Below are 24,791 nucleotides of genomic sequence, written 5' to 3'. Positions count from 1 at the left end.
GCAGCAGCAGAATGCCGTCTTTGACAAGCTAAGTGCAGAGCTGTGTTTTTGTTGCAGTCAACAGCACGCACATCAGCTTTCCACTCAAGCAATAACTCTAACATTTGACAAAATACATTAATGAAGGAAAGATTGAAAAAATATTACACGTTAACATGTTAATTAAAAGAAATTTACCGATAGCACTGCATTGACCCGTAATAGCAGCACAAAGAAGAGGCGTTCGACCCGAATAGTCTGGAATTTCAAGTCCAGCTAATTCAGGTCCGACAGAACTTAGTATGAGTTTTGCGCATTCTACAGACCCCGAACTAGCTGCGACATGTAATGGTAATCGACCACCTGGAACGTCTCTTGGAGCAGCGACCGTTTTTCCTCCAAATTTATTTATTAATAATTCTAAGCAATGTGCCGAACCCTGATAAACTGCACAGTGAACCGCCGAAAATGGATTACCTGAATACAACGAAATAATTTACATTCAAAATTAAAAATAACAATTCACATAGAATTGAAGAATACTTACCTTCTAACGACTCAATTACATTTTGTTCTAACAGATATTCCACACAATTCGAGTTTCCATTGTAACAAGCCCAGTGAAGAACGGTACATCCTTGATCGTCTTTTAAAGTGGCAGCTGCAGGATTAGCTTTGACAAGGGAGGCTAAGGCTTTTACTCTGCGAAAAAAAAATTAGATTTAAGTAAAAATATAAATATCAATAAATCTTTTAATTTGACAAAGAAAACCAACCTTCCGCATGCAGCAGCTAAATGTAATGGTGTTTTACCATTTGCATCTTGTATCGCTACTTGGGCACCATATGATAATAATAACTCTACTAACTGATGATCACGCTCTTTAACTACTGCTCGAAACAATGGCGTATGTTTGTTCACGTCTGGTAAATTACAATCAGCTTTATATTTTAAAAGTAACAAAGCACATTCTGGATTGCTATTCGCAACTGCTAGTGTTAAAGGAGTCCGTTGCTTTGTGTCGTAACAATTGACGACATTTGGATCTTCTGCATTTTCCAACAGAAGTTCCAGACAATTAAAATGACCTGCTGCCGCTGCACAATGTACTGGAGTACGTCTTGTAATAGAATCCTGGACCGATACGCAAGCTCCGTATCGTAATAAAAGTTGAACACATTTTTCATGGCCTTTATACGAAGCTAGATCCAACGGTGTTTTACCAGTATCTTCTTTAATATTAATATTGGAAAATAATGGTAGTAGTAAACTTAATATTTCACTGTGTCCATGATATGCCTGTAATGCAGATAATTGTATTTTCAAATATCAAATCTAATAAGACTATTGATTTGTTTAAACGTACAGCAAGATGCAAAGGTGTTAATGCAGGTAATGGAGGTTCTGATTTTCCTGTAGTAGAACTGGATGAAGCTGTTAAATTTCCTGTTGGACAAGCTTCTAATAAAGCTTCTAGAGCTGGTTGATTTCCACCAGCTACGGCATAATGAATAGCAGTGAAACCTCGTTTATCACGCAAACGGGGATCTGCTCTGTGCTTCAATAAATACTGTACGCACCTAAATAAAAATGACGTAAATAAAATTAATTTTGTTACATATATATTAAAAGAATGTTTAAAGATACTTAAAATATACTTACTGAGCACCAGAATCTGTAGGGTTTGATGCTGCAGCTAAATGTAAAGGAGTTGCACCATCTATATCTTGCGCATTAGAATCACTTCCAAATCCAACCAAAATAAAAACACATAGGTAATGGCCTTGACTAGCAGCATGATGAAGTGCTAACCTATTATCATTATCGGTTAATCGAAAATTGGCTCCACTGGATAGTAATAAATCTAAACAGTCAACAGAGCCTTTGAATGCTGCTAAATGTAATGGAGTTCTACCACCAATATCTCTCGAATCTATACGACGGCTATCAACTTGTAATAATTTTCTACAGACCTGTAAATTTTATTAAGAAATTAATGTTTAAATTAATAAAAGCATTGAAATATAAATGTAATATGTTACCTCAATATGTCCTGCTAAGCAACTGAGATGCAATGCAGTACGCTGTCAGCGTTTCGCGCTGCTGGAGATGCACCGTACTCCAATAAGTTGTTGTTAAACATTCGTGACCGAACCTGCATAATTCAGATATAGAGAAATATTGAAAACAATTATTGAATTGAATAATTATTGTTGTAGTTTACCAAGCAGCAACGTGTAAAGCAGTATTTCTATTTTTATCTTTAATATCTGGTAATGCTCCAGCATCGAGTAAACTCTTTGATCGAGTAAATCTTCCGTGAATTGCAGTCATATGTAAAGGTGTACGCCCATCTTCTGATTGAACATCTACTGTCAAGCCAGATTGTGAAAGTACTTCTAAACAATGAACACCATGAGTACTAGCAGCGGCAACGTGTAACGGCGTTTGTCCTCGATAATTTACAGCCTCTGTTGCAAGAATTGTTTGTTATAAAAATTAGAAATAAAAATCTTCCTAACAAATTCTAAGATCATCTTACCAACATTCGCAGCATTGACAATTAATACTGTAACTGCATCAGCATGGCCATTTAAACATGCAATATGCAGAGGAGTATTTCCATATACATTTTTTGCTTCAATATCGGCACCAGATTTAATCAATATATGCATGCATTCTACATTGCCAGATGCTGCAGCTGCATGTAAGGGTGTGTACAAATCTCGATCCTTAACAATGCAAAATGTAAATGTAAATAAATAATGCTGTACACGAATAACGAGGATATTAAAAAATTTAAGGTACCTTAACGTCTACATCTGCTCCATTTGCTATAAGTGTTCTAACAATTCTATCATGTCCCATGTATGCTGCAAAATGTAAAGCTCTACGATCTTGCCTATCAGAAGCATTTATTACACAACCGATTTCAGTCAAATACTTTGTCATTTCCAAATGCCATTGTAAGCTGCATGATGCAAACTTGTTCTACCGCCTCTGTAAATATTCATTGGTTGATAATTCATACTCAAATATGGAATCAGAAAATATTGAAAATACAGACCTGTCTGCTACATTAATGTTCATTAAATGTGGAACTATCAACTCTACACATTGAACAGCATTATTCGCTGCTGCTACATGTAAAGGTGTTTGCCAATTGCGATCCCTAATATTAACATCTGCTTTATGACGTAACAAGACTTCTACTACGCTATGATTTCCTGAGCAACAGGCTCTATACAAAGGTGTCAACCATTTCTTATCTTTAGCATTTACCGCAGCTTCGTGTAGCAAGAGAACTTCCACAATTGCTGAATCTCCCTTATATGCAGCTGCGTGCAAAAGAGAACGTTGCTCTTTATCTTGCCAATTGCATCCTCTTTTTTTGATAATAATGCTCTGACTTCGTCTACATCTCCAAAGAATATAGCTTGTAACAAAGGAGACTGTAAAAATATGGACACTTTAATCTAGAAACACTTAAATCATGTAAATTTTTATACGCAATACAAAGTATAACAAAGTAACTAATTTATATAAAACTTTTTATGACATGTAATAGTTTGGTCAATTCACACTAATTTGAAGTACTAGTGAACTTCAAGATATACGATAATATACAGAAATAAAATGAAAACAATAACATTATATTACAAAGAATTGGAAACAAATCGAACGTTTGACACATGACTATAACCTTCGATATTAAACTTCATGGTTTTAAAAACAGTTTAGTGAAATGCATTTATCCAAAGAAGTATAATAACATACCCCATCACGCAATTCCTGCACGTTCATGATTAATGAATTTTTTAATTTGTACAAATACGAAAGTATTTATAAAAACATAGTTGTAGAACTGTAAAAAAACTGACATAGTAGTGTGAGTCATACTTTACAAGTATCGTTAGAGATGTTACTTTCTTTTTGCAGTCGACAATTTATTATAAGCGTATTGTAGAAACTACTGTCTTTTTTAAATAAACAGCGGCATCATTTTTTATATTAGAAAAATTACGAAAATATACATAATAATTGTATCTTCAAATATAAACAGTTATAGCTATCTTCTCATAGTGCACTCTATCTTTATTCTGTCAAATTATCAGAAGCTTGTAAACAGATGAAAATGCAACTGATACGTTCGCGCGAAAATTAAAGTACTCCTCTCAAATTACACGAAATGATACACGCTTATCTTCATCTGTTTCCTGTTATGTTGTACATAAATAGAAGAACTTCTTTCTGGCCAAATAATATTGTAACACATCAATTTTTAATCTTGAAATGGATATTGATACATATGACCGAACACAATACTGCATAGATAAAATTAAAAAAACGAATGTACGCGAATTCGAAGAAAAATTAAAGAATGGAATATTAAGCGTAACACCTTCGAAATTAAAATTTACTTTTAATTCTGGAAATTTCAATGTTCAAGAAAATACAGTAGAAATTGCCAATTACTTCTCTAAACCATGTCTAATTCGATTTTTGCCATTTGAAACTCAATATTTCAGCAATAAAAATACCTTCGAGGTGAATAAAAGATTAATATTATTTGTTCGATAATTAATATTTTTAATGTAAAATTCAAATTTACATATTATAGAGAATATGGCTTAATCCAGGATCGGTTTTCAAATGAATATTTTATTTATGCCTGATGAAAACAGAGATTATAATGATATTTTAAAAATACGTTACTTCGATGATCAAACGATACAAATAAAAAGTTTACGCTAAAATAATGACCAAATTTTTCTTTCCTACAACTGTAAATTTTGGAGATGTACCACTTGTCGAACGTAAGTTTATTTTCAATTATTTGTTAATCTACATATTAATTCTAATTATTTGGTATTCAAGGATTTATTATAAAATACCAATTCATTCTCACGCAGAGAAAGAATTTTCTTTCGCTATTATATCATCTAACGGAGAGTCATGTGTCGACATCTATCCTCGATGGGGTATATTCAATTTTTTAATTTTTTAATCTTAATTATCATTTTATAGCATATTATATTTCGTTCTTTTTTAGGTCATATAAAAACAAACCAGAACCCTGTAGTAATTATGGTTATTTACAGACCTCTTCGATATATAAGTATGAATTTTCAAATTCGAATATTTATATCTGATTTATGCAGAGCACCGCATGTTATAAATTTCTATGCGTATACTCGACCAGGTCTTTTACGGTGAGGATATTTACAGACACAATTATTTACAAAATATTACAACAGTAGTTATAAAAGAAAAAACAAATAATCATGAAAATAAATATAATTAAGAAAGAATTGAATAATTAGAGAAACAGTGGAAAACATCAAATCGGAAATAGAAAGCAAACCGCAGCAAGAAAAAATTGGCCTGATTGTTTGCAAAGAAGAAAAACCAATTCCTATAAACAGGGATAAACTAAAATATTACTTAAACGAATCTATTATAAAATTCTCGAGTTTTGAAAAATTGTTATTAAAACGATGTAGTTATTCTTTCTCATATACATTGCATGCTGTTAATTGTATTTAAATTTAACACTTCGAAGCTCATTCAATGAATACGAATTAAAAGGTTAGATTTTTTTATACATAATTCTAATCCTATAAAAGAAAAATAATCCGTTAGAAAGTATATGAAAAGTAAATTATTCGTTAATCAGGACCATTAGGTGCGTATTTGTCTAAAATTTTGACACTGAAAGCACACAAATTGAAGGAATTTTTAATAAGAGTAGAACATCATGGTAAAAATGAGACAGTAAAGTTTTATCGTAAATCAAATGTAAATTGTGATTCCAATGAAAATGATACAATTAAAATCAAAACACGACAAAAACAAGTGTGGGATGAGTATAAAGATATAATAACGAACTCAGAAAAATATTTATTTGAACAACAAAGACTTAAAAAATAAGACAAAGAATATTAAGAGTTCTCGAAAAGTATATATATCTTTAATAAAAATTATTTAGGTTATGAAAAATATTTATAAATCATTTTTCCCAGTATCCAACTTCGGTTTCAACATCATCTGAAAAAGAAGAATCATTCGTGCATTATTACAAAATTGTACCCTTTCTTCAGACAGCCCGTAAAGTCGTGTTAAGGAATCGATTATTAAAAGTACTCGCAAAATTACGAAAACTAACATATCATTTAATTCATCAATATGAAGAACCACTTACAGAAAGATTTTCACTTACATCGCAAGTTTGAAAAATAGATTGTTATACTTTTTGTTTTAAATTTAATTGAAAATTTGGCATTATTTCTGAATTATTTAATCTATATATTAATAAATTATTATATACACACACACACGCGCGTGCGCGCGCATACACACACACACAACACATATATATATATGAATTAAATTTTAAATAATTTATATGATTACAAATCTTGTTGAAAATCACGTGTATCGTCATATGCTTTGTAGGTGGCACTTTTACGAATACCGCCAAAACTTGGGAAAAATCGTTTACTCGTGCTTGAAATAATTAATAACTTGAAAAAAAAGTTTATAGTTACACATAATAATTGTAATATAATTCCATATACTATGTATTAAGCATAACTTTTTAGATTTAGGTAAAAAAAATACGTTTCAGTTTAAATTTTTTGATAATATCGTACACATGGATTTTTATGTAACTTTTAATTGCAATGGAAAAGTGAATTTTAACGATTGGGAATTAAATAGAAATGGGTTATTCTTACGTGGCGAAGTGGACAAAATTTTATATCCACAAGACGAATGTTTCTTATTAGGTAAAAATATACGACTTTTTGGCTATGATATGTCTGCTGCAACAGCTTTGTTAGATTTAAAGCATTTCAATAGATGTATGAAGTAAGTATCTTTTTATATGAATACACACTTTTTTTTTTTATTTTATTACATTTTACATTTTATTTCATTATAAAAATGTTTTGTTACATTTATCGATATCTCATTTTTCTTTTAACAGTATGCAACTAAAAATACTCAGCAGGCATGAAACTTATAATCAAGTTTAAATTCCAAAACGAATGACATTGATTTTTATTATATAAGATGCATTATATCAGAATTTATTTTATATATTCGAATGTACTTGAATAGGTAAGATAATTTATTTTTCAAAAGTTTTTCTTTTCTTTCGGCAATTAGCACTAACAATATAAATCTATAGTATTAAAGGAAATTATCAGTCTTTACAAGCTATAAATGAGGATATTGAAGAAGAATTTAATGTTTTATTTATTACAATAAAACATTTTCTTGAAAGAATACGCAATATTCCTGATGTTACATTCCATTATGCACCTTCTAAATTAGGCAATCAGGTTTGTAGATGAATATATGATATTTAACATTTATTTATTTACAGTTTGTTTATTGCAGTGTAAACAACCGGAATATCATATGTATCATATGCATATCGAATTAAGATGGTTTTTATTTCATTGATATATACACGAAATATGTATTACCAGTGTCCAACAGAAAATCATTTAGATGAGTTTGAAAGCATTCAAATAATGATTATTAATGATCTAATTCATATTTCATTAAAAATATTTGAAACGGTAAAAATATATTCTTTTTTGGTAAAAATATTATAATTAAATATTTGGGTGTGCCTATTAAATCTGTCCCTTGGCAATATTCTAGATGCCTTTGATACATGTAGAACAAAAAACTCCATATAACTGTACCTGCATTCGTGAACTATGGCTTATGCTTCAAATATTTATTGATAATTTATCTGACAGAATGAAATCAAAGGTATTATATTAGAAGTTTCTGATGATAATGGCTTTGTAATATATTTACCTTATAGCATATGTTTTTGTTTATAGACTTTTTGGGAGTATGTAAATGAATGTATTAATGGATTATTAAATAGAAATGTACCTAACAACAACAAAGAATTTCTAACAATTTGTAAAAATTCTGAATTATTCTGCCTATGGATTGTCCATAATCTTTCACTTTTATATGGTTACAATAGCGATGGAATATATTTAGGACCCAAGTGTTCGAGGGTAATTGTATTTTAATTTCCTCTTATATTTATATTCACATCTGTTAACCATTGTTAATTATTTATTTTTTTAAGATAAGGCCTAATTATGAACAACTGGAAAGAATTTTAAAAATATATATTTCTAAAGGTGGGAAAGATGGTGATCGAGATGAAATTGATGAAGAATTACGTATAATGATACCATTGTTAAATAGTATTGTTACTACTTGGTGGCAGCCACGAGTTTCAGTTATTTCTCTTCTTTGGGATTGCTTTCATAAAAGATTAGACGAACCATTTTTGTTACAAATATCTGGTCCTTGGACATTGTCAGTTGAGAAGTATGTTAATTATTTATGTATTTGTACATTTTTCGTGTTAACTTTAAAAAAGATTGTTAAAAAGGTTTTTTTTTTTTTATAGGAAATCTGCTATGGACATTCTTAAACAGGTGAAGGATAGAATTAATAATATAGATTGCATCAAAGAATCAAGTTACGGCATGTTCTTACGTTTGCTCGGTGAGTCTTATTCTAACATAAATTATTTGTATTAATAAATACACTGATACTAATTATGTATTACAGGATCTTTTTTACGTATTAACTATAGTAATAGCGATACAAAATACTGGAATCAAATTAAAGGTCGTATTTATTCAAAATTTTCAAAGGGTAAAGTCGAGGAATTTTCAATAAGTGGCTTATATAATTTTATTTCATTATTTTTAACATTAGCTATTACTGCTGATACGACAAATGTTGTAAGTTTTAAATAAAATAGTTAGTTTGTTTTCTCAAATAGCTTTTTTTCTTTTTTTTTTTTTTTTTTTATAGAACTATACAATAGATTTACAACTACTTTTTGCAGTGTTCAGTAATGTTAGACCTTTTACCAGTAACAAAAGAATATAATAATGAAAATAGTAAGAGACATAATTTAATCTGGAAAGGAAAATTGGCTGTCCTGCTTTTATATAATGATTTAAATTGGACTTGACAAATATAGCACCTTTATATATAGATACGGTATACAAATAATTAAATTTTAATGAACTAAATGTTTGATATTTCTCATTTTAATTAAATTTTCAGGTAAATATTATATGTTGTCGTAAAGACGATACATCACGATCAATAATGAGTAATTTTATTGATGTATTCGGTACGATTTTATCATCTAGTAGTATCGAATTAAGTGAACATTTATTATTTAGTGGGTGGATAGATAGGTATTTGTTAGAATGTTCAAATAAAATGTTTGGAATATTAATAAAAGTTTTAGTTAACATTTTCGAAAAATGCGTTTATCTTGCTACAGCTTCTAATACAGGTTCGTTGTTCTTTTATTATATGTAGCAATGCAATTTGTATTGTCTATTTATTAATCTACTTACATGTAGGTAGAATAACACAGATGGTAGACGCCATTATGGTGTTATGTTGCATGTCGAGTAAGACAACTTGTTTTGATCCTGTTCTTACTAATGAAAACTATCAAGATATTTCAAAACTTGCTGTTTTATTTACTTTAGAAGCATTGAAAAATCCAGCAATAGCAAAGAAGCATAAGCATTCGGTTACCTCTTTATTTCAACATTTTGCAACATCGATAATCATTAAAGACATAAGGTAATAAGATCGAACATTTGTAATATCATAATCAAAGTATATTATATATAAATTTCATTCCAGAATCACAAGGTATTATTTGGTACTAATTCTTGAACAGGAACAAGCAGTTCATGGCCTAAAGAAAGAAGTAAAAAATTTTGATACAATACTTATACAAGTTAGTAAATAAAAATTATTGAATAAATTTTGTAAGTAATAAAGATGTAATATTACGTTAAAATTTTAGGCATGGTTAAAATGTTCTATCATTGGTCATGATACAAATGGAAATGAAATAAAAGTACTACAAAATTATATATTGCAATTAAATGATATACAAGAAATTTTTGAAACATCTAATGATGTTCAAGAATTTAAAAATAATGATGAATCTGTTTTAACATTTATAATGTATTCTATGAAAAAACGAAACTCTTTAAAAGTATATGTTTATATTACTATTTGGAGAAAGAAATGTAAAATTAGGTAGAAATGATTCATTATTAATATCTTTTAGACTGAACAAGAACGATTTCGGTATGATATAAAATGGAGGTTGTACTTCAGTCATATAGAAAAATGGATTCTTTTACCTATTAGAGAAGAAACTAAGGATTCAGAATTGGCTTTATGGATATACAGGTGTATTGGAACGTTAATTCTTTGTACTTCTATTATGCTATATTTTAAAGTAAGTATGCATTGTTATTTTGTGTAATAATTAATAAGTATATTATGTTAATTTATATTATTTTTAGAATCAGCCAAATAACATATTCAAAACGTTACTGAATAAAACTATACTGTCGGTGGAACAACCTTTCCTAAAAAGTCTAGGGAAAAAGACATTTTCTATGATAGTTTTGGGTATGGAAGCCCTTAATGTTAGAAGTGATATATCACTTCAAGTATTAATACGAGATCTTTTTGATCAATATATGCCTCTCTTAATAACATCAACTACTAATGCAAATAATTTTAAAGTATCTGATTCGTTATTAAAGTGTTTTAAAGATGCTAAAGCAGATTTTATACGTTTAATATTCGAAATTTTAATGACAAACTTTTTCACAATTTCAAATGATAATATGATGCATAAACATTCTTATTTAGTATGTATTATTTTCTTTACGTATCATTTGTAAGATTTGTTATAATTGATTATGACTTTATTTTGCAGGTAATGATAATTTTACAAAATTTGCTCAAAGGTGAAAAAAACTATGCATGTCATATAATAGAATATATTATTTTAATTTGCACATCATATGTTATTGATGTTACATAAAAGTTCATGATCATCATCCACACAAACAGCAGACTATTGACTTTATAAATAATATTATTGGAAATATATACTACAAAGAAAATAATTCTTTACGGTGAGTACTAGTTTGTATTATTTAATATTTATTATTAAATAATTTATAAAAATTAACACTTACAGAGACAAGTTTTATAATACAATATGCAATACTGTTAAGAAATCGTTAATAACAAATCAACATAATACTTTTGAATTTTTATATTCAATTTTATCAATATCGATTGAAATCGTACAATTTTTGTCACCACAACTTGAACATACCTTGATTGATTTAGAGATGCAACGACGGCCAAATGCTGCATCTTTTAGGTGAGAAAATTGTGTAAACTTATGGTAATTTCTTAACTATTGTAACTTTTGCTTTATTTTTAGGTATTCCTGGAATCAGCTTCAAAATCTCATAAAAAAGGTTAAAACGGATCACTAGTAAGTTTAAAAAATTTATTATTAAATATTTAATAGTACTGCAATGATATTTTGTTATTATGCTACGAATTGATTTTTTTATATATATATATACATACATATATATATATATATATATAAATTGCATAAACAGATAATTATATCTGTATACATAATTACATGTAATTATATCTTATAAATTACATTTATTTAAAAAATAATGCATGATTCTAAAATCATAGATTGGGAAGAAACTTATCGTTATATATAGTAAAGATATGCCATAATTAATAAACTATGGAGCACATGTTATAAAAAAAAAAGGAAACTGTATCTTACAAAATACGTAAAAAAGAACACAATCACTTTAATATTATTTTCGATGTGAATGCCTTGAACGATGATGTTTTATTGGCGTAGTAGTTGTACTACCGGGAGGCGATCGTCATCCAATTAATTCAAGACGAGATACGGCATTACGCACAACGTTTCTTAGAGATTGTTCAACATTGCCATTTAATAATGATTCAAGTCTTTCGACGTAATTATCGATATTCTGTAAGGTCGCTCCTTCATTCGTTCCTAAAAATAAAGAGTAAACTGTAATTATAAACGCATAGAAGTACAAATGATAGAAAAATTATTGTATGAATCCAACCAGGTAAAGGTACAGTGGCGAAACAACCGGCTAATTGCGAACGAAGAGAATCCAAATGACGCTGTAAAGCTTGATTTGTTGTACGTTGTTGGTTTGTTTCAGATTCTAAGCGATTTACAGCTGCATATAAGCTGTCTACATGTCGTTGAAGCACTGCATTCTGAGCTTCATAATCTGATGTAGCTTTTCTTAACTGTCTCAGTTCAGCTTCACATGCTATATACATGTATAGAAATTATATAAATATAGCTTTTATACAATTTCGATTAATAAATTTTTATACAATTATTTACCCTTGTTATGATCTAAAAATTCCTCTGTAAAAATAGGTATATCAAAACCTGTGAAGTCATTATCTTTATCTTGTTGAATATCCTAGTAAAATATTAAGTATTAATAAGGATATAATAACTACACTGAGATACAATTGGCAATTAATAGGGTCATAAGTATCATACATTTTGTTCGGAATTTATATCAGTTCCATTCCTTTCTTTTTTATTTTCTTGTTGTTTTTCTGAAGATTGCTTTTCACTAAATAACCGGTATGCTTCTGTTTGTTTATAATCACTAAATTCACGATTATAACGTTCCTTGTCTTGCTCTGCTGCATCTAAATAATGTTGCTTTTGATCAGCAGGTAGAGTACTCCACTCTGAAGCAAGAAGTTTTGTGATTTCAGCAAATGACAAGGTAGGGTTTTCACTCCTTACTTTTTCTCTTCGGTCATTTAAAAACCTGTCATAATTTGTTATCAAATATGCTTTTCATTTCAATTGTATTGTTTGAATTGTATAAAACTGTACCTGAAATAACCAGTTAAAGGTTGTTTTGGAGCTGTGGCATCTCTAGGAGCTTTCTTTCTTTTTTGGCTCTACTAGTTGTATTAGTAGTATTACTTCCAACTATAGAAGCTGTATTATTCTTTTTAATCCCATTATCACACACTGAATCGGGTGTTTTATCTTCTCCACTTCCTGGTGATTTGTCTGACAAATAAATTATTGCAATTAAGTAATGATACATAGAAATATTTTTTTGGAATATAGAAGTTGGAATCATTAGTAATTTACTCAAAAAATTCGATTTACTTGTATGTTCTTCAGTTTCTCCATTGTAACTAGGTTGTTCTGATCCACCATTACTTTCAGGCATATCATTAATTGGTACATTTTCACTCATTTCTAATAATATATATTATTATTCCTCTCTTAATATATTATTTATTTTAAACAAAGTTCATAACCAATTTCACCATAAATCTGAATTTGTAATTACATTGATCTCTAAAAGGTTATACGAAATGCAACATTACTTTATAAAGGATATCAATTTAATGGTCATGAAATATTATACTCACTATAATTAATATACTTTTGGAGAACCTAATACAAAGATTTACTTGGCGAAAGTATATTAGGTTAAATAACGAAAGCACTAGTAAGTTTATTAGCTAAGACACCAAAAAAAAAACCGCTGAAACAATTTCAGACCGCTATTACTCTGTCACATGTATTTTTTTTTTTTAAGTAAAAATTTTTAACAACAAAAACAATATATTAGTGAAAATATATAGTTCTAAAATTTGGTTGGCATAAACACTAAAGCCAAATCTTCATGAACAGAATTCAAAAGACGCTAATTCAAAAGCTGTTAATTTTACCGCTGTATCGAAACCTTAGACTTTTAGATCTGAGAATATGTTCTTCGTGAATGAAAAGGCACAGTCACATTTAACTTCATATAACGTGGTAGAGTTCTATCTAAATTATTTTTGAACAAAGCTTACCATTTATAATATTTAATTTTACGCATTTCATACGCTCTGAGAAAGTTAATAATGTAACATGGAAGTACATGATAATTCCATTATTCTCCAAAGCAGTAACAGGTAAATTATTTTATTTATATGCCTAAAACAAATAAAATTTGTTGTTCTAAATAAAAATGGAAAATTAATTGTTTTAGTAACATAACGGTGGCAGATTCGGTATGGAAATTCATTAATAGTCCTGTAATTGCAATATTTTCTGATTTAAAAAATGCCACTGCTAAACAAATGCTTTGTTCTCTCTTGGAGTCTATACTTAAAGGTTCAGCAACTTTAACTACAGTTTTGGTCCCACCTTTCAGTAATGGAATACAAAATGAAACATTAAGATATCAATATACCGGTATACTAATGAGTAATAAATACTAATGAAATTATATCATGTATATATATATATATATATATATACACGTATTAGTATAAGAACTCAATAAAGTCATAATATATTTTTAATTATAGCATTTACCACTTGGTTATTTGGCATTATGTTTCACCTAGTTGGAGATTCTTTAAATAATGAAGTTTTAAACAACAGTATAGACATACAAGCTTGTATGCTTAGAATCTTGTCTAGACATCATATCACAATGTTTGAAACAATTAGCAATGAATATATGAACATTCTTCAAGGTATGTATTTAAAATGATGTTATGCGTGCATTACTTAATAATACATTAATTTCAGAGATATCAGAATTTCATAAAACAGCTGGAGAAGGAGATAAAATTATACTAGCTAGATTTCATACAGAAAGAAATGTCATAGAAAATTTGGATTTACAAGCATTCCCTGTAACAATAAAATACTGTGATATACCACTAGTACAAATGTCTATAATTACGGTAATACATTTGAATTTAATTGTTATTTATGTATATGATATTATTATTATTTAAGATTTTTGTATTCTTTTTTCTTCAGATTATAAAAAAAACAGGAGTTTTTGGTTGGAATCATAAAATACTCTATGAAAAAATGTTGAAACTAATGATTACATCTGTTCCAAATGTAAAATTTTTGTCATTAGACCTTTGTGTAAAATTAATGCAATCTTCATTATTGAATAAACAGGTAACATAATCTATTAATGTTAAAAATTGTATGTTAATGACTTGAAATTTACAATTTTAAGGAGCATGAAAATTTAATACTTTATGCTATTGAGATTATTAAAGCACTTCCTATCTGGTTAAATTTATACGAAATATCAGAAGATCAATTAAATCAATTTCTATGGACATGTATTCAGTTTGTTCAATCTTCGCCGGTGTCTTCAAATAGCATTGAATTATGCTTTCAAATTACTGATTTTATAATTAATGAAATAAAATGTAAGCTAGTTGTGTATAAATATTTTTAGCCATCTCTTTTTGATAAATTATTAATTGAAGATTTATTTCTAGGTCCTCATCCCAATCTTAATGCTGTAGAAACCATAAAAAAAGCAGCATGTAGTAAAATTTTGCAATACTTTACTATGAAACCAAGGATATGTACTTTTTCTGAAACAGAAAAATTAATTTCATATTTTGAATATTATCCGGTTTGTAAGAGTTAAAATTATATGGTAAAATATTTAACAATAAGTATAGTTATTTTAACGTAACCTTATTACAGGATTTTATTATCATTTTCATTCACTATGTTCTTATTGATATTAAGCATACAATTAGTACAAACAATTTACTTAGTGATACATGTCAATCGTGGAATTTGTTGAAAAAGGAATTAATAATTACATCTGAAAAAGAAAATTTTAGAACATCCATGCATATTTTGAGAGCCTCGCGTATTTTACAGTCATGGTTAAAAGAATTACAGTTACAAACAAATTTGTATACACATGAGTTAGATGATGTTTTAAAGATGCTATTGAAAGATTTAAATTCTGCACAATGTCAGCAGAAAAGCATTATTTTTGAATGTTTAATACACATGATAGTGCACGATGAATCAAATAAAGAGTTGATTCAGAAAATATTAACATTACCGTTTACACAACATGTTGAAATTCCTATGAATATAATGAATACTCATGCAAAAGAAGCTGCTAAATCTCTTGATATTGCTACAATAATAAAATGCCTTGAAGTTTTATGTGAATATGGTACTGGAATAAACAGACTAAAAATATTAAATGCATGTATAATTAATCACGAAACTGAAATAGCAGCAGCAGCAGTGTTGTAAGTAATTTACATTTAATGATTTGAAGATAGTAAAGTAAATATATTAAACTATATAAAAAATATATAGGAATAGCGTATTACTTTTAAAAAATGGAGATATACAATTGGAAAATATTTCAAAGTATATTCTTCAACCTGCGTTACATTCAAACAAACAGGAAGTTCATGAAATGCTTGTAATTGCTTTGAGTAAGCTAAGCTGTTATTTGTCAGGATGTGGAAATTTTATAAGGTAATTTTGTATTATATAATTTATAATTATTTAAATTGTTAATCAATTAAATTGATGAAATTAAATGATAAAATACTTCTGTTAACAGAGAATCAGATAATATAACATGGAAATTAGAATGCAAATGTTGTAACAATATATCTGAAAGCAATATAAATTCTAACACTTACATCTTGGAAGAATATGATCATCTTCTTAAGCCATATTTTAGTTTATTATCTTCTAGTTTTGTTTCAGTACGCTTAGAGATCTCTAAAAATATTATTTCTTTTTCAAATCACATCATGTCCTTCAACGATAACGAAGTAGCAAGAGTATGGTTTTCATATATAGAAGACGAAAATTCTATAATTCGTTCCAATATTGGTACAGCAATAAAAAGATTATTGCTAAATAAAATAAATATCGTGTCGAAATTTACGATGTCTATTGAAAATGATATACCTGACTGTTTGGATGAATTTGCTGAATCACTTATTAATACTATAGCATGTGCGCTTACAAAAGCTCTAACAAATTCAAATCATGCTTTACACGATACTTTACTTGTTACTGCAAGAAATTGTGCATGGTACGTATTTTATTTGGTATTATGTTTATATAATATAATTTTTTCCTTTTCTTTTAAATTTTAGTATTCCATTGCATATTATTGAAAGACAAATTTTGAATATATTATTTGTATCTATATTACACTCAACATCATCTCCTGCAGCAATAGCGTTTGCAACTACCGCATATCATGATATTGCCAAATTTTTAAATGTTTCGCCAAAAATGTTATATGTTCGATATAAAAAACATTTTCTTAAGGTATATAAATTTTATTAAAACTAGAAAAGTGGTAATATTTCATCACTTATATTTTTTCAAGGAATATATTATTTCGTTTTAGCTGCTAATGCAGTGTGCAGTTTATAATTTTATACATTACTCTTACAATATGGCTACATCTGTACATCGTATTGCAAAATGTATTGGTTACGAAGGATCACGTCAGTTATTAGGAAAGATGGACATTATGCAGTTTGTTTTTTACTCTCTTTTATCATTGATGTGCCAAATGCAAAAACTCTCTTGCATGATATAGCAGAATTAATTAGTATGGACGAAAGACAAATGTTAAAAGAATATTTTCCTGTTACGTATAATAACAAAAAAAAAAAAAATATATATATATATTTACTTTGTTCCTGATTAAACCTCTAATTTAAGTTTGTTTGTTTGTTTGTTTAGTATATTTGTAGTTATGCATTTCTAAATATGCCTCTTGCGACAGCTACGGAATGTTTAAGACTAGTTTCGAGAATTACACAAATGAATTTATCACTCTTAACAAGACAATCATTTATGGTAATGTAATTAATATACAAATATCTTTATTACATTATCGATATTAGATATTAATAATGTTAACTGATATAATTAATAGGGTATATTTGAAGAATTAATGTTAAATTTTCATGAGTCTCCAGAAAAGATAGTTGGATTATTAAAAATTATATCCGAATATGATAATAATTCAGAAAAAAATTACATTATGCAAAAAGGAATTGTAAGTATCTTCACTAGTTTCATTTTAAGAAGAAAAAAAAAAAAAAAAAAAAAAGAAGAAAAGAAATAAATATATACATGTATTATTTACAGGAATCTTATTTGATTTACGTTTACATGGTATATTAGTTAACTTTGATATAAAACTTGGTTTAAAATCAGATGAACATACTCAGCAGTCTACATTAGCATCATTAGCTGCGTTAATGCGATGTATGGGTGCGCGATATCTGACACCTTTGAGGTATAAAATCTTAGCGACATTACGAACTTCATTAGGATTTAAGAGACCAGGATTTGGACCACTTGTGTGTGATGCATGGAATGCATTCGTTCATAAGTATGTATTAAAAATGATTATATTTATAAATGAAAAATAATGAAGTGTTCTAATGTTTTAGTATAGCTATCAAAGAACTTGGCCCATTGTTACCAACTATATATGTTTCATTAATATCATTATTAAATGTGCATCGGGAAAAAATAATTGCAATGTTAAAATTCTTGGTTATTAAATGCAATGAGGGAAAATCCAGATCATATTGCAGAATTGTTCTTTATAGATGATATTGAAGTTTCCATTGAAATCTCAAGCATAATTAAAGCACGCATATTACAAACTAAGTATAGGAAGAATATCTATCCTTTTTTTAATATTAAAAATTGGAAATATAAATATGGATTAACATTAAACATATTTGCTTTATTAACGTCTATGTAAATTCTAGGCCTAAAGGTTTTGAAGCCAATTTAAAGTTATGGCTTAAACGAATTACACATGAAACAGATGAAATTATAGTCAGAGCTTTAATGTATTTGCAAAAATTTTTAGCTGAAAATCGTAGTCAACTGAATGAAATGATTTTAAGTGAAACTAATATTCATCCGTTAATTGTTGATGTATGTTTTCTACATAAAGTAAAAAATATATTAACGACATATAGTGATTATGGATAACTTTTTAGTTATTACACACATTATTAATTGGATGTCAGCATAAAGATGAAGCTGTTCGTTTATTATACGGTGAATGCCTAGGAGAATTGGGTGCTATTGAACCAAGTCTTCTTCCTCGTAGAATTATTTCTAGAGGTACGCTATTTATTGGTTCGTTGTATATTTATTCTTTATATTATATTTTCTTTACATTTTTAGTGGACAGTAAATTATACCTGATATGAATGAAGAATTTGCCTGTGCTATTCTTTTCGAACATGCTCGAGCATTTCAAATACAAAAAAGTAGTCAAAGTATGGATTGTTTTTCACTTGCTATTCAAGTAAGTAATATACGACCTTAGGATTTTTATATTATAGATAAATTTATATCTTTATAAATGTAAATGCTTTTAGGAAATTTTAAAGACATATGATATCTCACCTCAAGGAAAAAACAGTGATCTATGGAATAATTTACCTCTAACTATGAAACAAATTATTACTCCTTTTTTAACTTCACATTATAAGATTGCAACTATCAGCGACGATAAAACGTTCTCCCATCCTATTTATGGGTAAATACTTCGTAAAAAATATTTTCCAAAATTTTAATTTACTATTGATTATATTATTATTATTATTATATACTCGGATAACTTATTTTTTCAAATAGTTCTGAAGCTGGGTCTTCTGTGGAAAACTGGGCTTATAATTGGCTCTGTAATATGTTTAGCAATATTCACGACGAAACTCTTACTAACGTATTACGTGCGTGTAAATTGGCCCTCAAACGAGATATAAAAATATTAACATTTTGTTTACCTCATGTCGTTTGTAAGCATTGTTATTAATATTAGTTTTACAGTGGAATGAATCATAAACTATAATTTAAATATACATATTTTTTCATTGATCAGCGTATATAATAACAAATGGCAGTGAACAAGAACATGCAAAAATACGAGAAGAAATGTTAACAATTATTGATGTTAGGAAAAAAACCTATACTTGATTCGGAATTGTCATGTCATAGACCTCTTAAACACGGACATAGTGTAAAAGCGGATGATACTAGAATTTCCGAAGAAACTAGACGTACACGTTGTGCGCAGGTATGTAAAAAAAAAGAAAAATATATTGTATATTAATAATTTAAAATTAATAATTTTGTTATAATTTTCGAATAGATCATATTTTCAGTGTTAGATCATTTGCAAAGATGGCTTTGGGAACAAAGATTAGTTCGTAATTACAAGTATGACGCTTTGAAAAGTAAGTCATTTAGATTCGAACGATTAATAATCACATATTGCGATTAAATATATATTGTTTCCGTTTTTATTTAGATTTCTGTGAAACATTGAATGCGTTAGTTGTGGCAGAAGGATGTTATCAATTTCGAGAATACCATAGAGCATTAATGTATTTAGAACAACACATGGCTTCTTCTAATAAAGGATTATCAGAAGCATTGGAAGGTGGATTACTCGCTGTAAGTTTCAACTCAACATAGAATTAAAAATAGTCCTTGTCATTATTTTAGTTTTCTTCTTTTTTTTACTCCTTAGAAAATATATGCTCAATTAGATGAACCGGATGGTATATCTGGCATTTTAGCTACTCAAGATCATACTCCAACAGTTCAACAATTAGTATTAGCTCATGAAGTCAATGGACAGCTACAGGTATGATGAAATTTGTTTATTTAGAGATTGATTAATATACGTGTATAAAAAATATTTATAAAATGTGTAGGATGCTGCTACATGTTATCTACATGTTATGAGAGATTGGCACAGAAAAAGTCCTCAAAACATATATATTTACAAGGGATGATTCAATGTTATCTTGGTCTTGATCAACCATTCACGGCGAAACATATTACTGAAGGAGTTTTACACAGCAGACCGGAATTGGAGTCATTAATAATCGAGCATGAGCCATTTTGGAGATTAGCTCAGTTTACTAGGCTGGATGACACTTCTCAGAAAAATATTAAGCATGTATTACTTGAAGACCTTAGGAAGGGTATCAAGCCGGATTTATCATCCCTAAAAAGAAGTCTAACGTCGTTGTTGGAAGATGCTTCACGACCAGGGGCTTATCAGCAGAGTTATTCTTACATCATAGAAGTAAGATTAATAAAATTTACCTTGTATTCGTCGCTAAGAAATAAAACAAAACGTATTTAATGTTTTTCATTATGATGAATAGGCTACATATATTAAATGAATTTGATAAGGCAGTTGCTACAATGTTAACTGATATAGGACAAGTACCAATGATATTTGACGAATGGGAGAAACGTGGACAGCTTATTCGCGCTTCACGTGGTGTAGAATTTGTATTAGTATGCGTAGGGCAACGTTAGACTTGGCAGTTCAGTTACAGAAAGAGATTGAAAACAGAGAAAATTCTGTACTCAAGGAAGAGATTGGCAAGATTTGGCTTAAAAGTGCCAAGATTGCGAGGAAGTATGTACTATTACTCGTAATTGTTCATTGCCATTGTTTTACCATTAAAGTTATGTCTTTTTTTGTAGAAGTGGACTGCATCAACAAGCATATATGTATATTTTGTCAGCTAGTGATTCTTGTCCTCGACAACAACTTTATATAGAACAAGCTCAATTATATTGGCAAAAGGGTTGCCAGGAAGATGCTTTTATAACTCTAAAACGATGTTTTTCCAGTTGTTTTCAACCAGCTGTGTTTTACAAAGCTTATCAGCGGAAGAATGTTTAGAAGAAAGAAAGCAATGTGCAAAGGTTTGTTTATATATAAGAGATATAATACAACGTTAATTATTGATAAAATTATTCGTTTATTCTAGGCAAAACTTCTATATGCAAAAATATAATGACGAAACAGTTAATGTAGATACCGATGCTAACATTATAAATTACAAAGAAGCTATTGAAGTATGGAGAGAATGGGAAAAGAGTCTACTGTTTTGTGCACAGTATTATGAGTCTGTTATAGACAGAATGACTGATGAAGAAAAAGATTCGATGGGGCGGTAAGTACAGAACAAATGATATCTGTAATGGAAAAGTAAGAAATTAATAATATGTTTAGGGATTTACAAGTACATACTATGAATTACTATGGAAAATCACTTCAGTACGGCTGCAAATACATTCATCAATCTATGCCAAGAATGTTAACTATATGGTTGGATTTTGCTTCTCGCGCAACATCGCGATCTAATAATTTTATGAATCAGGAACAAGACAAATTTCGACAGGATGCATTATTAAAAATGTCAAAAATCATGGGTATGTATTCAATAGATGAAATGATACTTTAAAAGTAACTGAAAATTCTTTTCCCGTAATGCAGAAGTGTATCAAGAAAGGTTACCAATATTCATGTGGCTGACTGCATTTAGCCAACTCGTATCAAGAATATGTCATCCCTCTATCGAGGTACAGAAGACTATCTGTACCATATTGGTAAAACTAATTCATGCCTATCCTCAACATAGTTTATGGATGATGGCATCAGTTATTAATGTAAGTCATTTAATTATTAACGATTAATAAAAATGTTAACAAAATATTCTTTATAGTCCTCTTATCCTGCACGTCAGAAACGCTGTCAAGAAATTCTGGTCATATCAAACTTAAAAACACCGGAGATGATAAAACTTATTACAGATTTCCATAAATTATGGGAACGATTAATTGAGCTATCAAATAAGGCAATTCCAGATGTAAGTAAAAAAGCTACTTTATGTAAGTTTGTATACATTTATAACTTTTTAATAGGGCCGTCATGAACACTACAATAAGTTTCTTGTCACGGAACCTTCCCCGTTTACTTGCAAATAAGGAATTTAGTTCGATAATGATACCAACAACCAAGTTTAGACAACTGCATTTACCATATAAGGGCATGTCATTAGAAAATCGTAGTGTATTTTCTTCGTATGTATAATATTGTTTTCTACAGCATTAGCGTTTAATATACAAAATATGAATGTTTTATAATTTTCAGAAATTGGATTCATATATCAGGAATAGAAGATAATGTAGTTGTTATGCCATCTCTTCAGAGACCACGACGTATTACGTTAAAAGGTTCAGACGGAAAGAATATCTATTTATGTGCAAGCCAAAAGATGATTTACGAAGAGACTTTAGGTTAATGGAATTTAATGATATTGTGAATAAATATCTTCAAAATGATCCAGAATCGCGACAAAGAAGATTGTACATTCGAACATATGTAAGTGTACAGTATGAAATACAGTATCACATTTTGTACTATTAATTGTTTAATTTACAGAGTGTTGTACCGCTTAATGAGGAATGTGGTTTAGTAGAATGGGTGCCGAATTTGGTTGGCTTTAGGCCCATTATAATAAGTTTATATAAAGAAAGAAGCATTGCAATTTCGAATAGAGAACTTAGAAGCATGTTATGTAGTAAGTAGAAATATCGTGTTACAAAATTGAATTTTAGATAACACCAAAGTTTTTACTTGCATGTTTCATTTCAGCATTAAAAGATCCATTAGAAAAGAAAAGAAAAGTATTTTTAGAACAACTTCTTCCACGGCATCCATCAGTACTCGGAGATTGGTTTCCGTCTTACATTTCCCGATCCATATGGATGGTATGATTTACACTAATTCCTGTAAATTGAATAAAATTTTATTATGTAGAAATAGAAGAATATAAGAAATATACGAAAAATAGGTATGAAGCACGTACTGCCTATATTAGAACTGCAGCAGTAATGTCTATGGTAGGATATATTCTTGGACTTGGAGACCGTCATGGGGAGAATATATTATTTGATTCTAAATGTGGAGATTGTGTGCACGTAGATTTTAATTGTTTATTCAATAGGGTATGTAAAAAGTTTACTTATAAATTTAAGCTACGATACATTCAAATTTTTTATTTTTATTTATTGTTATATCTAATAAAACGAAACATGATTAAACAATGCATATACAATAAATATTTTAACATTTACTACTACTGCTGCTAACTACATTACAATTATCAGGGAGAATTGTTTGAGTGGCCGGAGCGTATACCATTTCGTTTAACACATAATATGGTAGATGCTATGGGACCATTAAAAATTGAGGGACCGTTTAGGCGTGCTTGCGAGATAACTATGAGGGTTCTTCGACAACAAAGTAGTACATTACTAAGTGTATTGACACCATTTGTGTATGATCCACTCGTAAGCTGGAACAAAAACCATATCGGTGAAGGCGGTGAAAAAACAAATGAAAAAGTAAATTATAATATAATAATTAATAATTCAATCAATAGTTAATATAAATAGGATATCAGATATAATATTGAAAATTTTAGGCTGTGGAACATATAAAAAATATAAAACAACGACTTAAAGGTTTGATTCGATATCACGGGAAAAAACTAGAGAACATTGCTCTAAATCTCAGTGTTGAAGGACAAACTAATCACTTGATTTTAGAAGCAACAAATGTAGATAATCTTTGCCAAATGTATTTTGGATGGGGTGCTTACATGTGAAAAATATTACACGTTTTATACGTCAAATAGGAAATAAAAAAAAAAGTTAAAAATATACAAACCGATTCTTAGACTTTAAACTTCCGAATTAAAGCTTCGAAGCATCATAAAGTATGAAAATGCACTACTAAGTATCTAAAAATGTACGTAAATTATTAAATAATTATTGAGTAATATCATGCTGACATAAATTGTATATATTTTTCTAGGCAAATATGTGATAAAATTTTTACCGTGCAGAAATTTTCCAAATGCATTATATATAATTTTCCTGCTGTAATATAACTAGGTCTTTGAGAACGTAATATAATCATGCCTATTTCATCTTTAACAACAGTTGGTAATTGAGTCCACTGTATAGAGTATGCAGCTGTACTTATACTAAAACTCTTTTATAATGAAAATTAATATAAATTTGAGCATATCTATTCTAACATATTTGTTATTATAATAATATTATTTACCTGTTGCATTAACATGTCTCCAGGAAAACAAAAAAGTAATAATTGAAAAAGTG

General features: G+C 28.8%; 4 protein-coding genes across 4 annotated transcripts; 2 read left to right on the top strand and 2 right to left on the bottom strand.

Annotated features, from left to right (window-relative positions):
* Positions 1–8: 8 nt before the first annotated feature.
* On the bottom strand, positions 9–3,784 carry LOC143221450 (uncharacterized; the record flags this gene model as incomplete). The annotated part of the gene is given in 16 exon segments (XM_076446893.1): positions 9–97; positions 178–456; positions 527–681; positions 756–1,279; positions 1,347–1,560; positions 1,643–1,953; positions 2,023–2,069; positions 2,072–2,107; positions 2,110–2,135; positions 2,205–2,451; positions 2,523–2,712; positions 2,789–2,943; positions 2,946–2,980; positions 3,048–3,360; positions 3,363–3,432; positions 3,758–3,784. Coding segments are annotated over 16 exon segments (2,718 nt in total), but the record flags the coding sequence as incomplete, so codon positions are not given.
* Positions 3,785–6,635: 2,851 nt separating this feature from the next.
* On the top strand, positions 6,636–11,376 carry LOC143221453 (protein MMS22-like). The gene is given in 25 exon segments (XM_076446896.1): positions 6,636–6,850; positions 6,969–7,009; positions 7,012–7,102; positions 7,173–7,326; positions 7,385–7,433; positions 7,436–7,569; positions 7,655–7,768; positions 7,843–8,028; positions 8,103–8,350; positions 8,433–8,530; positions 8,597–8,772; positions 8,880–8,991; positions 8,994–9,037; positions 9,104–9,345; positions 9,416–9,437; positions 9,439–9,472; positions 9,475–9,640; positions 9,704–9,800; positions 9,870–10,064; positions 10,140–10,313; positions 10,381–10,734; positions 10,803–10,896; positions 10,899–11,004; positions 11,070–11,258; positions 11,322–11,376. Coding segments are annotated over 25 exon segments (3,390 nt in total).
* Positions 11,377–11,799: 423 nt separating this feature from the next.
* Positions 11,800–13,194, bottom strand: LOC143221452 (high mobility group protein 20A-like). Its single transcript, XM_076446895.1, is given in 7 exon segments — positions 11,800–11,936; positions 12,013–12,228; positions 12,306–12,387; positions 12,471–12,750; positions 12,819–12,882; positions 12,885–13,001; positions 13,104–13,194. Coding segments are annotated over 7 exon segments (987 nt in total).
* Positions 13,195–13,859: 665 nt separating this feature from the next.
* Positions 13,860–24,274, top strand: LOC143221451 (serine/threonine-protein kinase atr-like). The gene is given in 49 exon segments (XM_076446894.1): positions 13,860–13,903; positions 13,981–14,186; positions 14,303–14,473; positions 14,529–14,686; positions 14,766–14,915; positions 14,977–15,175; positions 15,248–15,387; positions 15,462–16,030; positions 16,101–16,265; positions 16,354–16,836; positions 16,901–17,078; positions 17,161–17,266; positions 17,269–17,405; positions 17,502–17,618; positions 17,698–17,824; positions 17,913–18,159; positions 18,221–18,344; positions 18,346–18,443; positions 18,548–18,719; positions 18,785–18,911; positions 18,975–18,983; positions 18,986–19,098; positions 19,172–19,332; positions 19,431–19,591; positions 19,675–19,751; positions 19,753–19,869; positions 19,945–20,029; positions 20,104–20,249; positions 20,326–20,442; positions 20,513–20,530; positions 20,533–20,912; positions 20,972–21,102; positions 21,105–21,231; positions 21,300–21,475; positions 21,478–21,524; positions 21,590–21,607; positions 21,609–21,775; positions 21,835–22,034; positions 22,099–22,271; positions 22,328–22,471; positions 22,528–22,685; positions 22,756–22,847; positions 22,850–22,986; positions 23,047–23,185; positions 23,260–23,342; positions 23,344–23,375; positions 23,459–23,612; positions 23,775–24,011; positions 24,092–24,274. Coding segments are annotated over 49 exon segments (7,500 nt in total).
* Positions 24,275–24,791: the final 517 nt, after the last annotated feature.

Source organism: Lasioglossum baleicum, unplaced genomic scaffold (genome assembly GCF_051020765.1).
Source record: "Lasioglossum baleicum unplaced genomic scaffold, iyLasBale1 scaffold2412, whole genome shotgun sequence".
NCBI classification, from domain to species: domain Eukaryota; kingdom Metazoa; phylum Arthropoda; class Insecta; order Hymenoptera; family Halictidae; genus Lasioglossum; species Lasioglossum baleicum.
The sequence above is the reverse complement of the archived record's forward strand: the minus strand, read 5'-3'. Positions and strand labels throughout refer to the sequence as shown.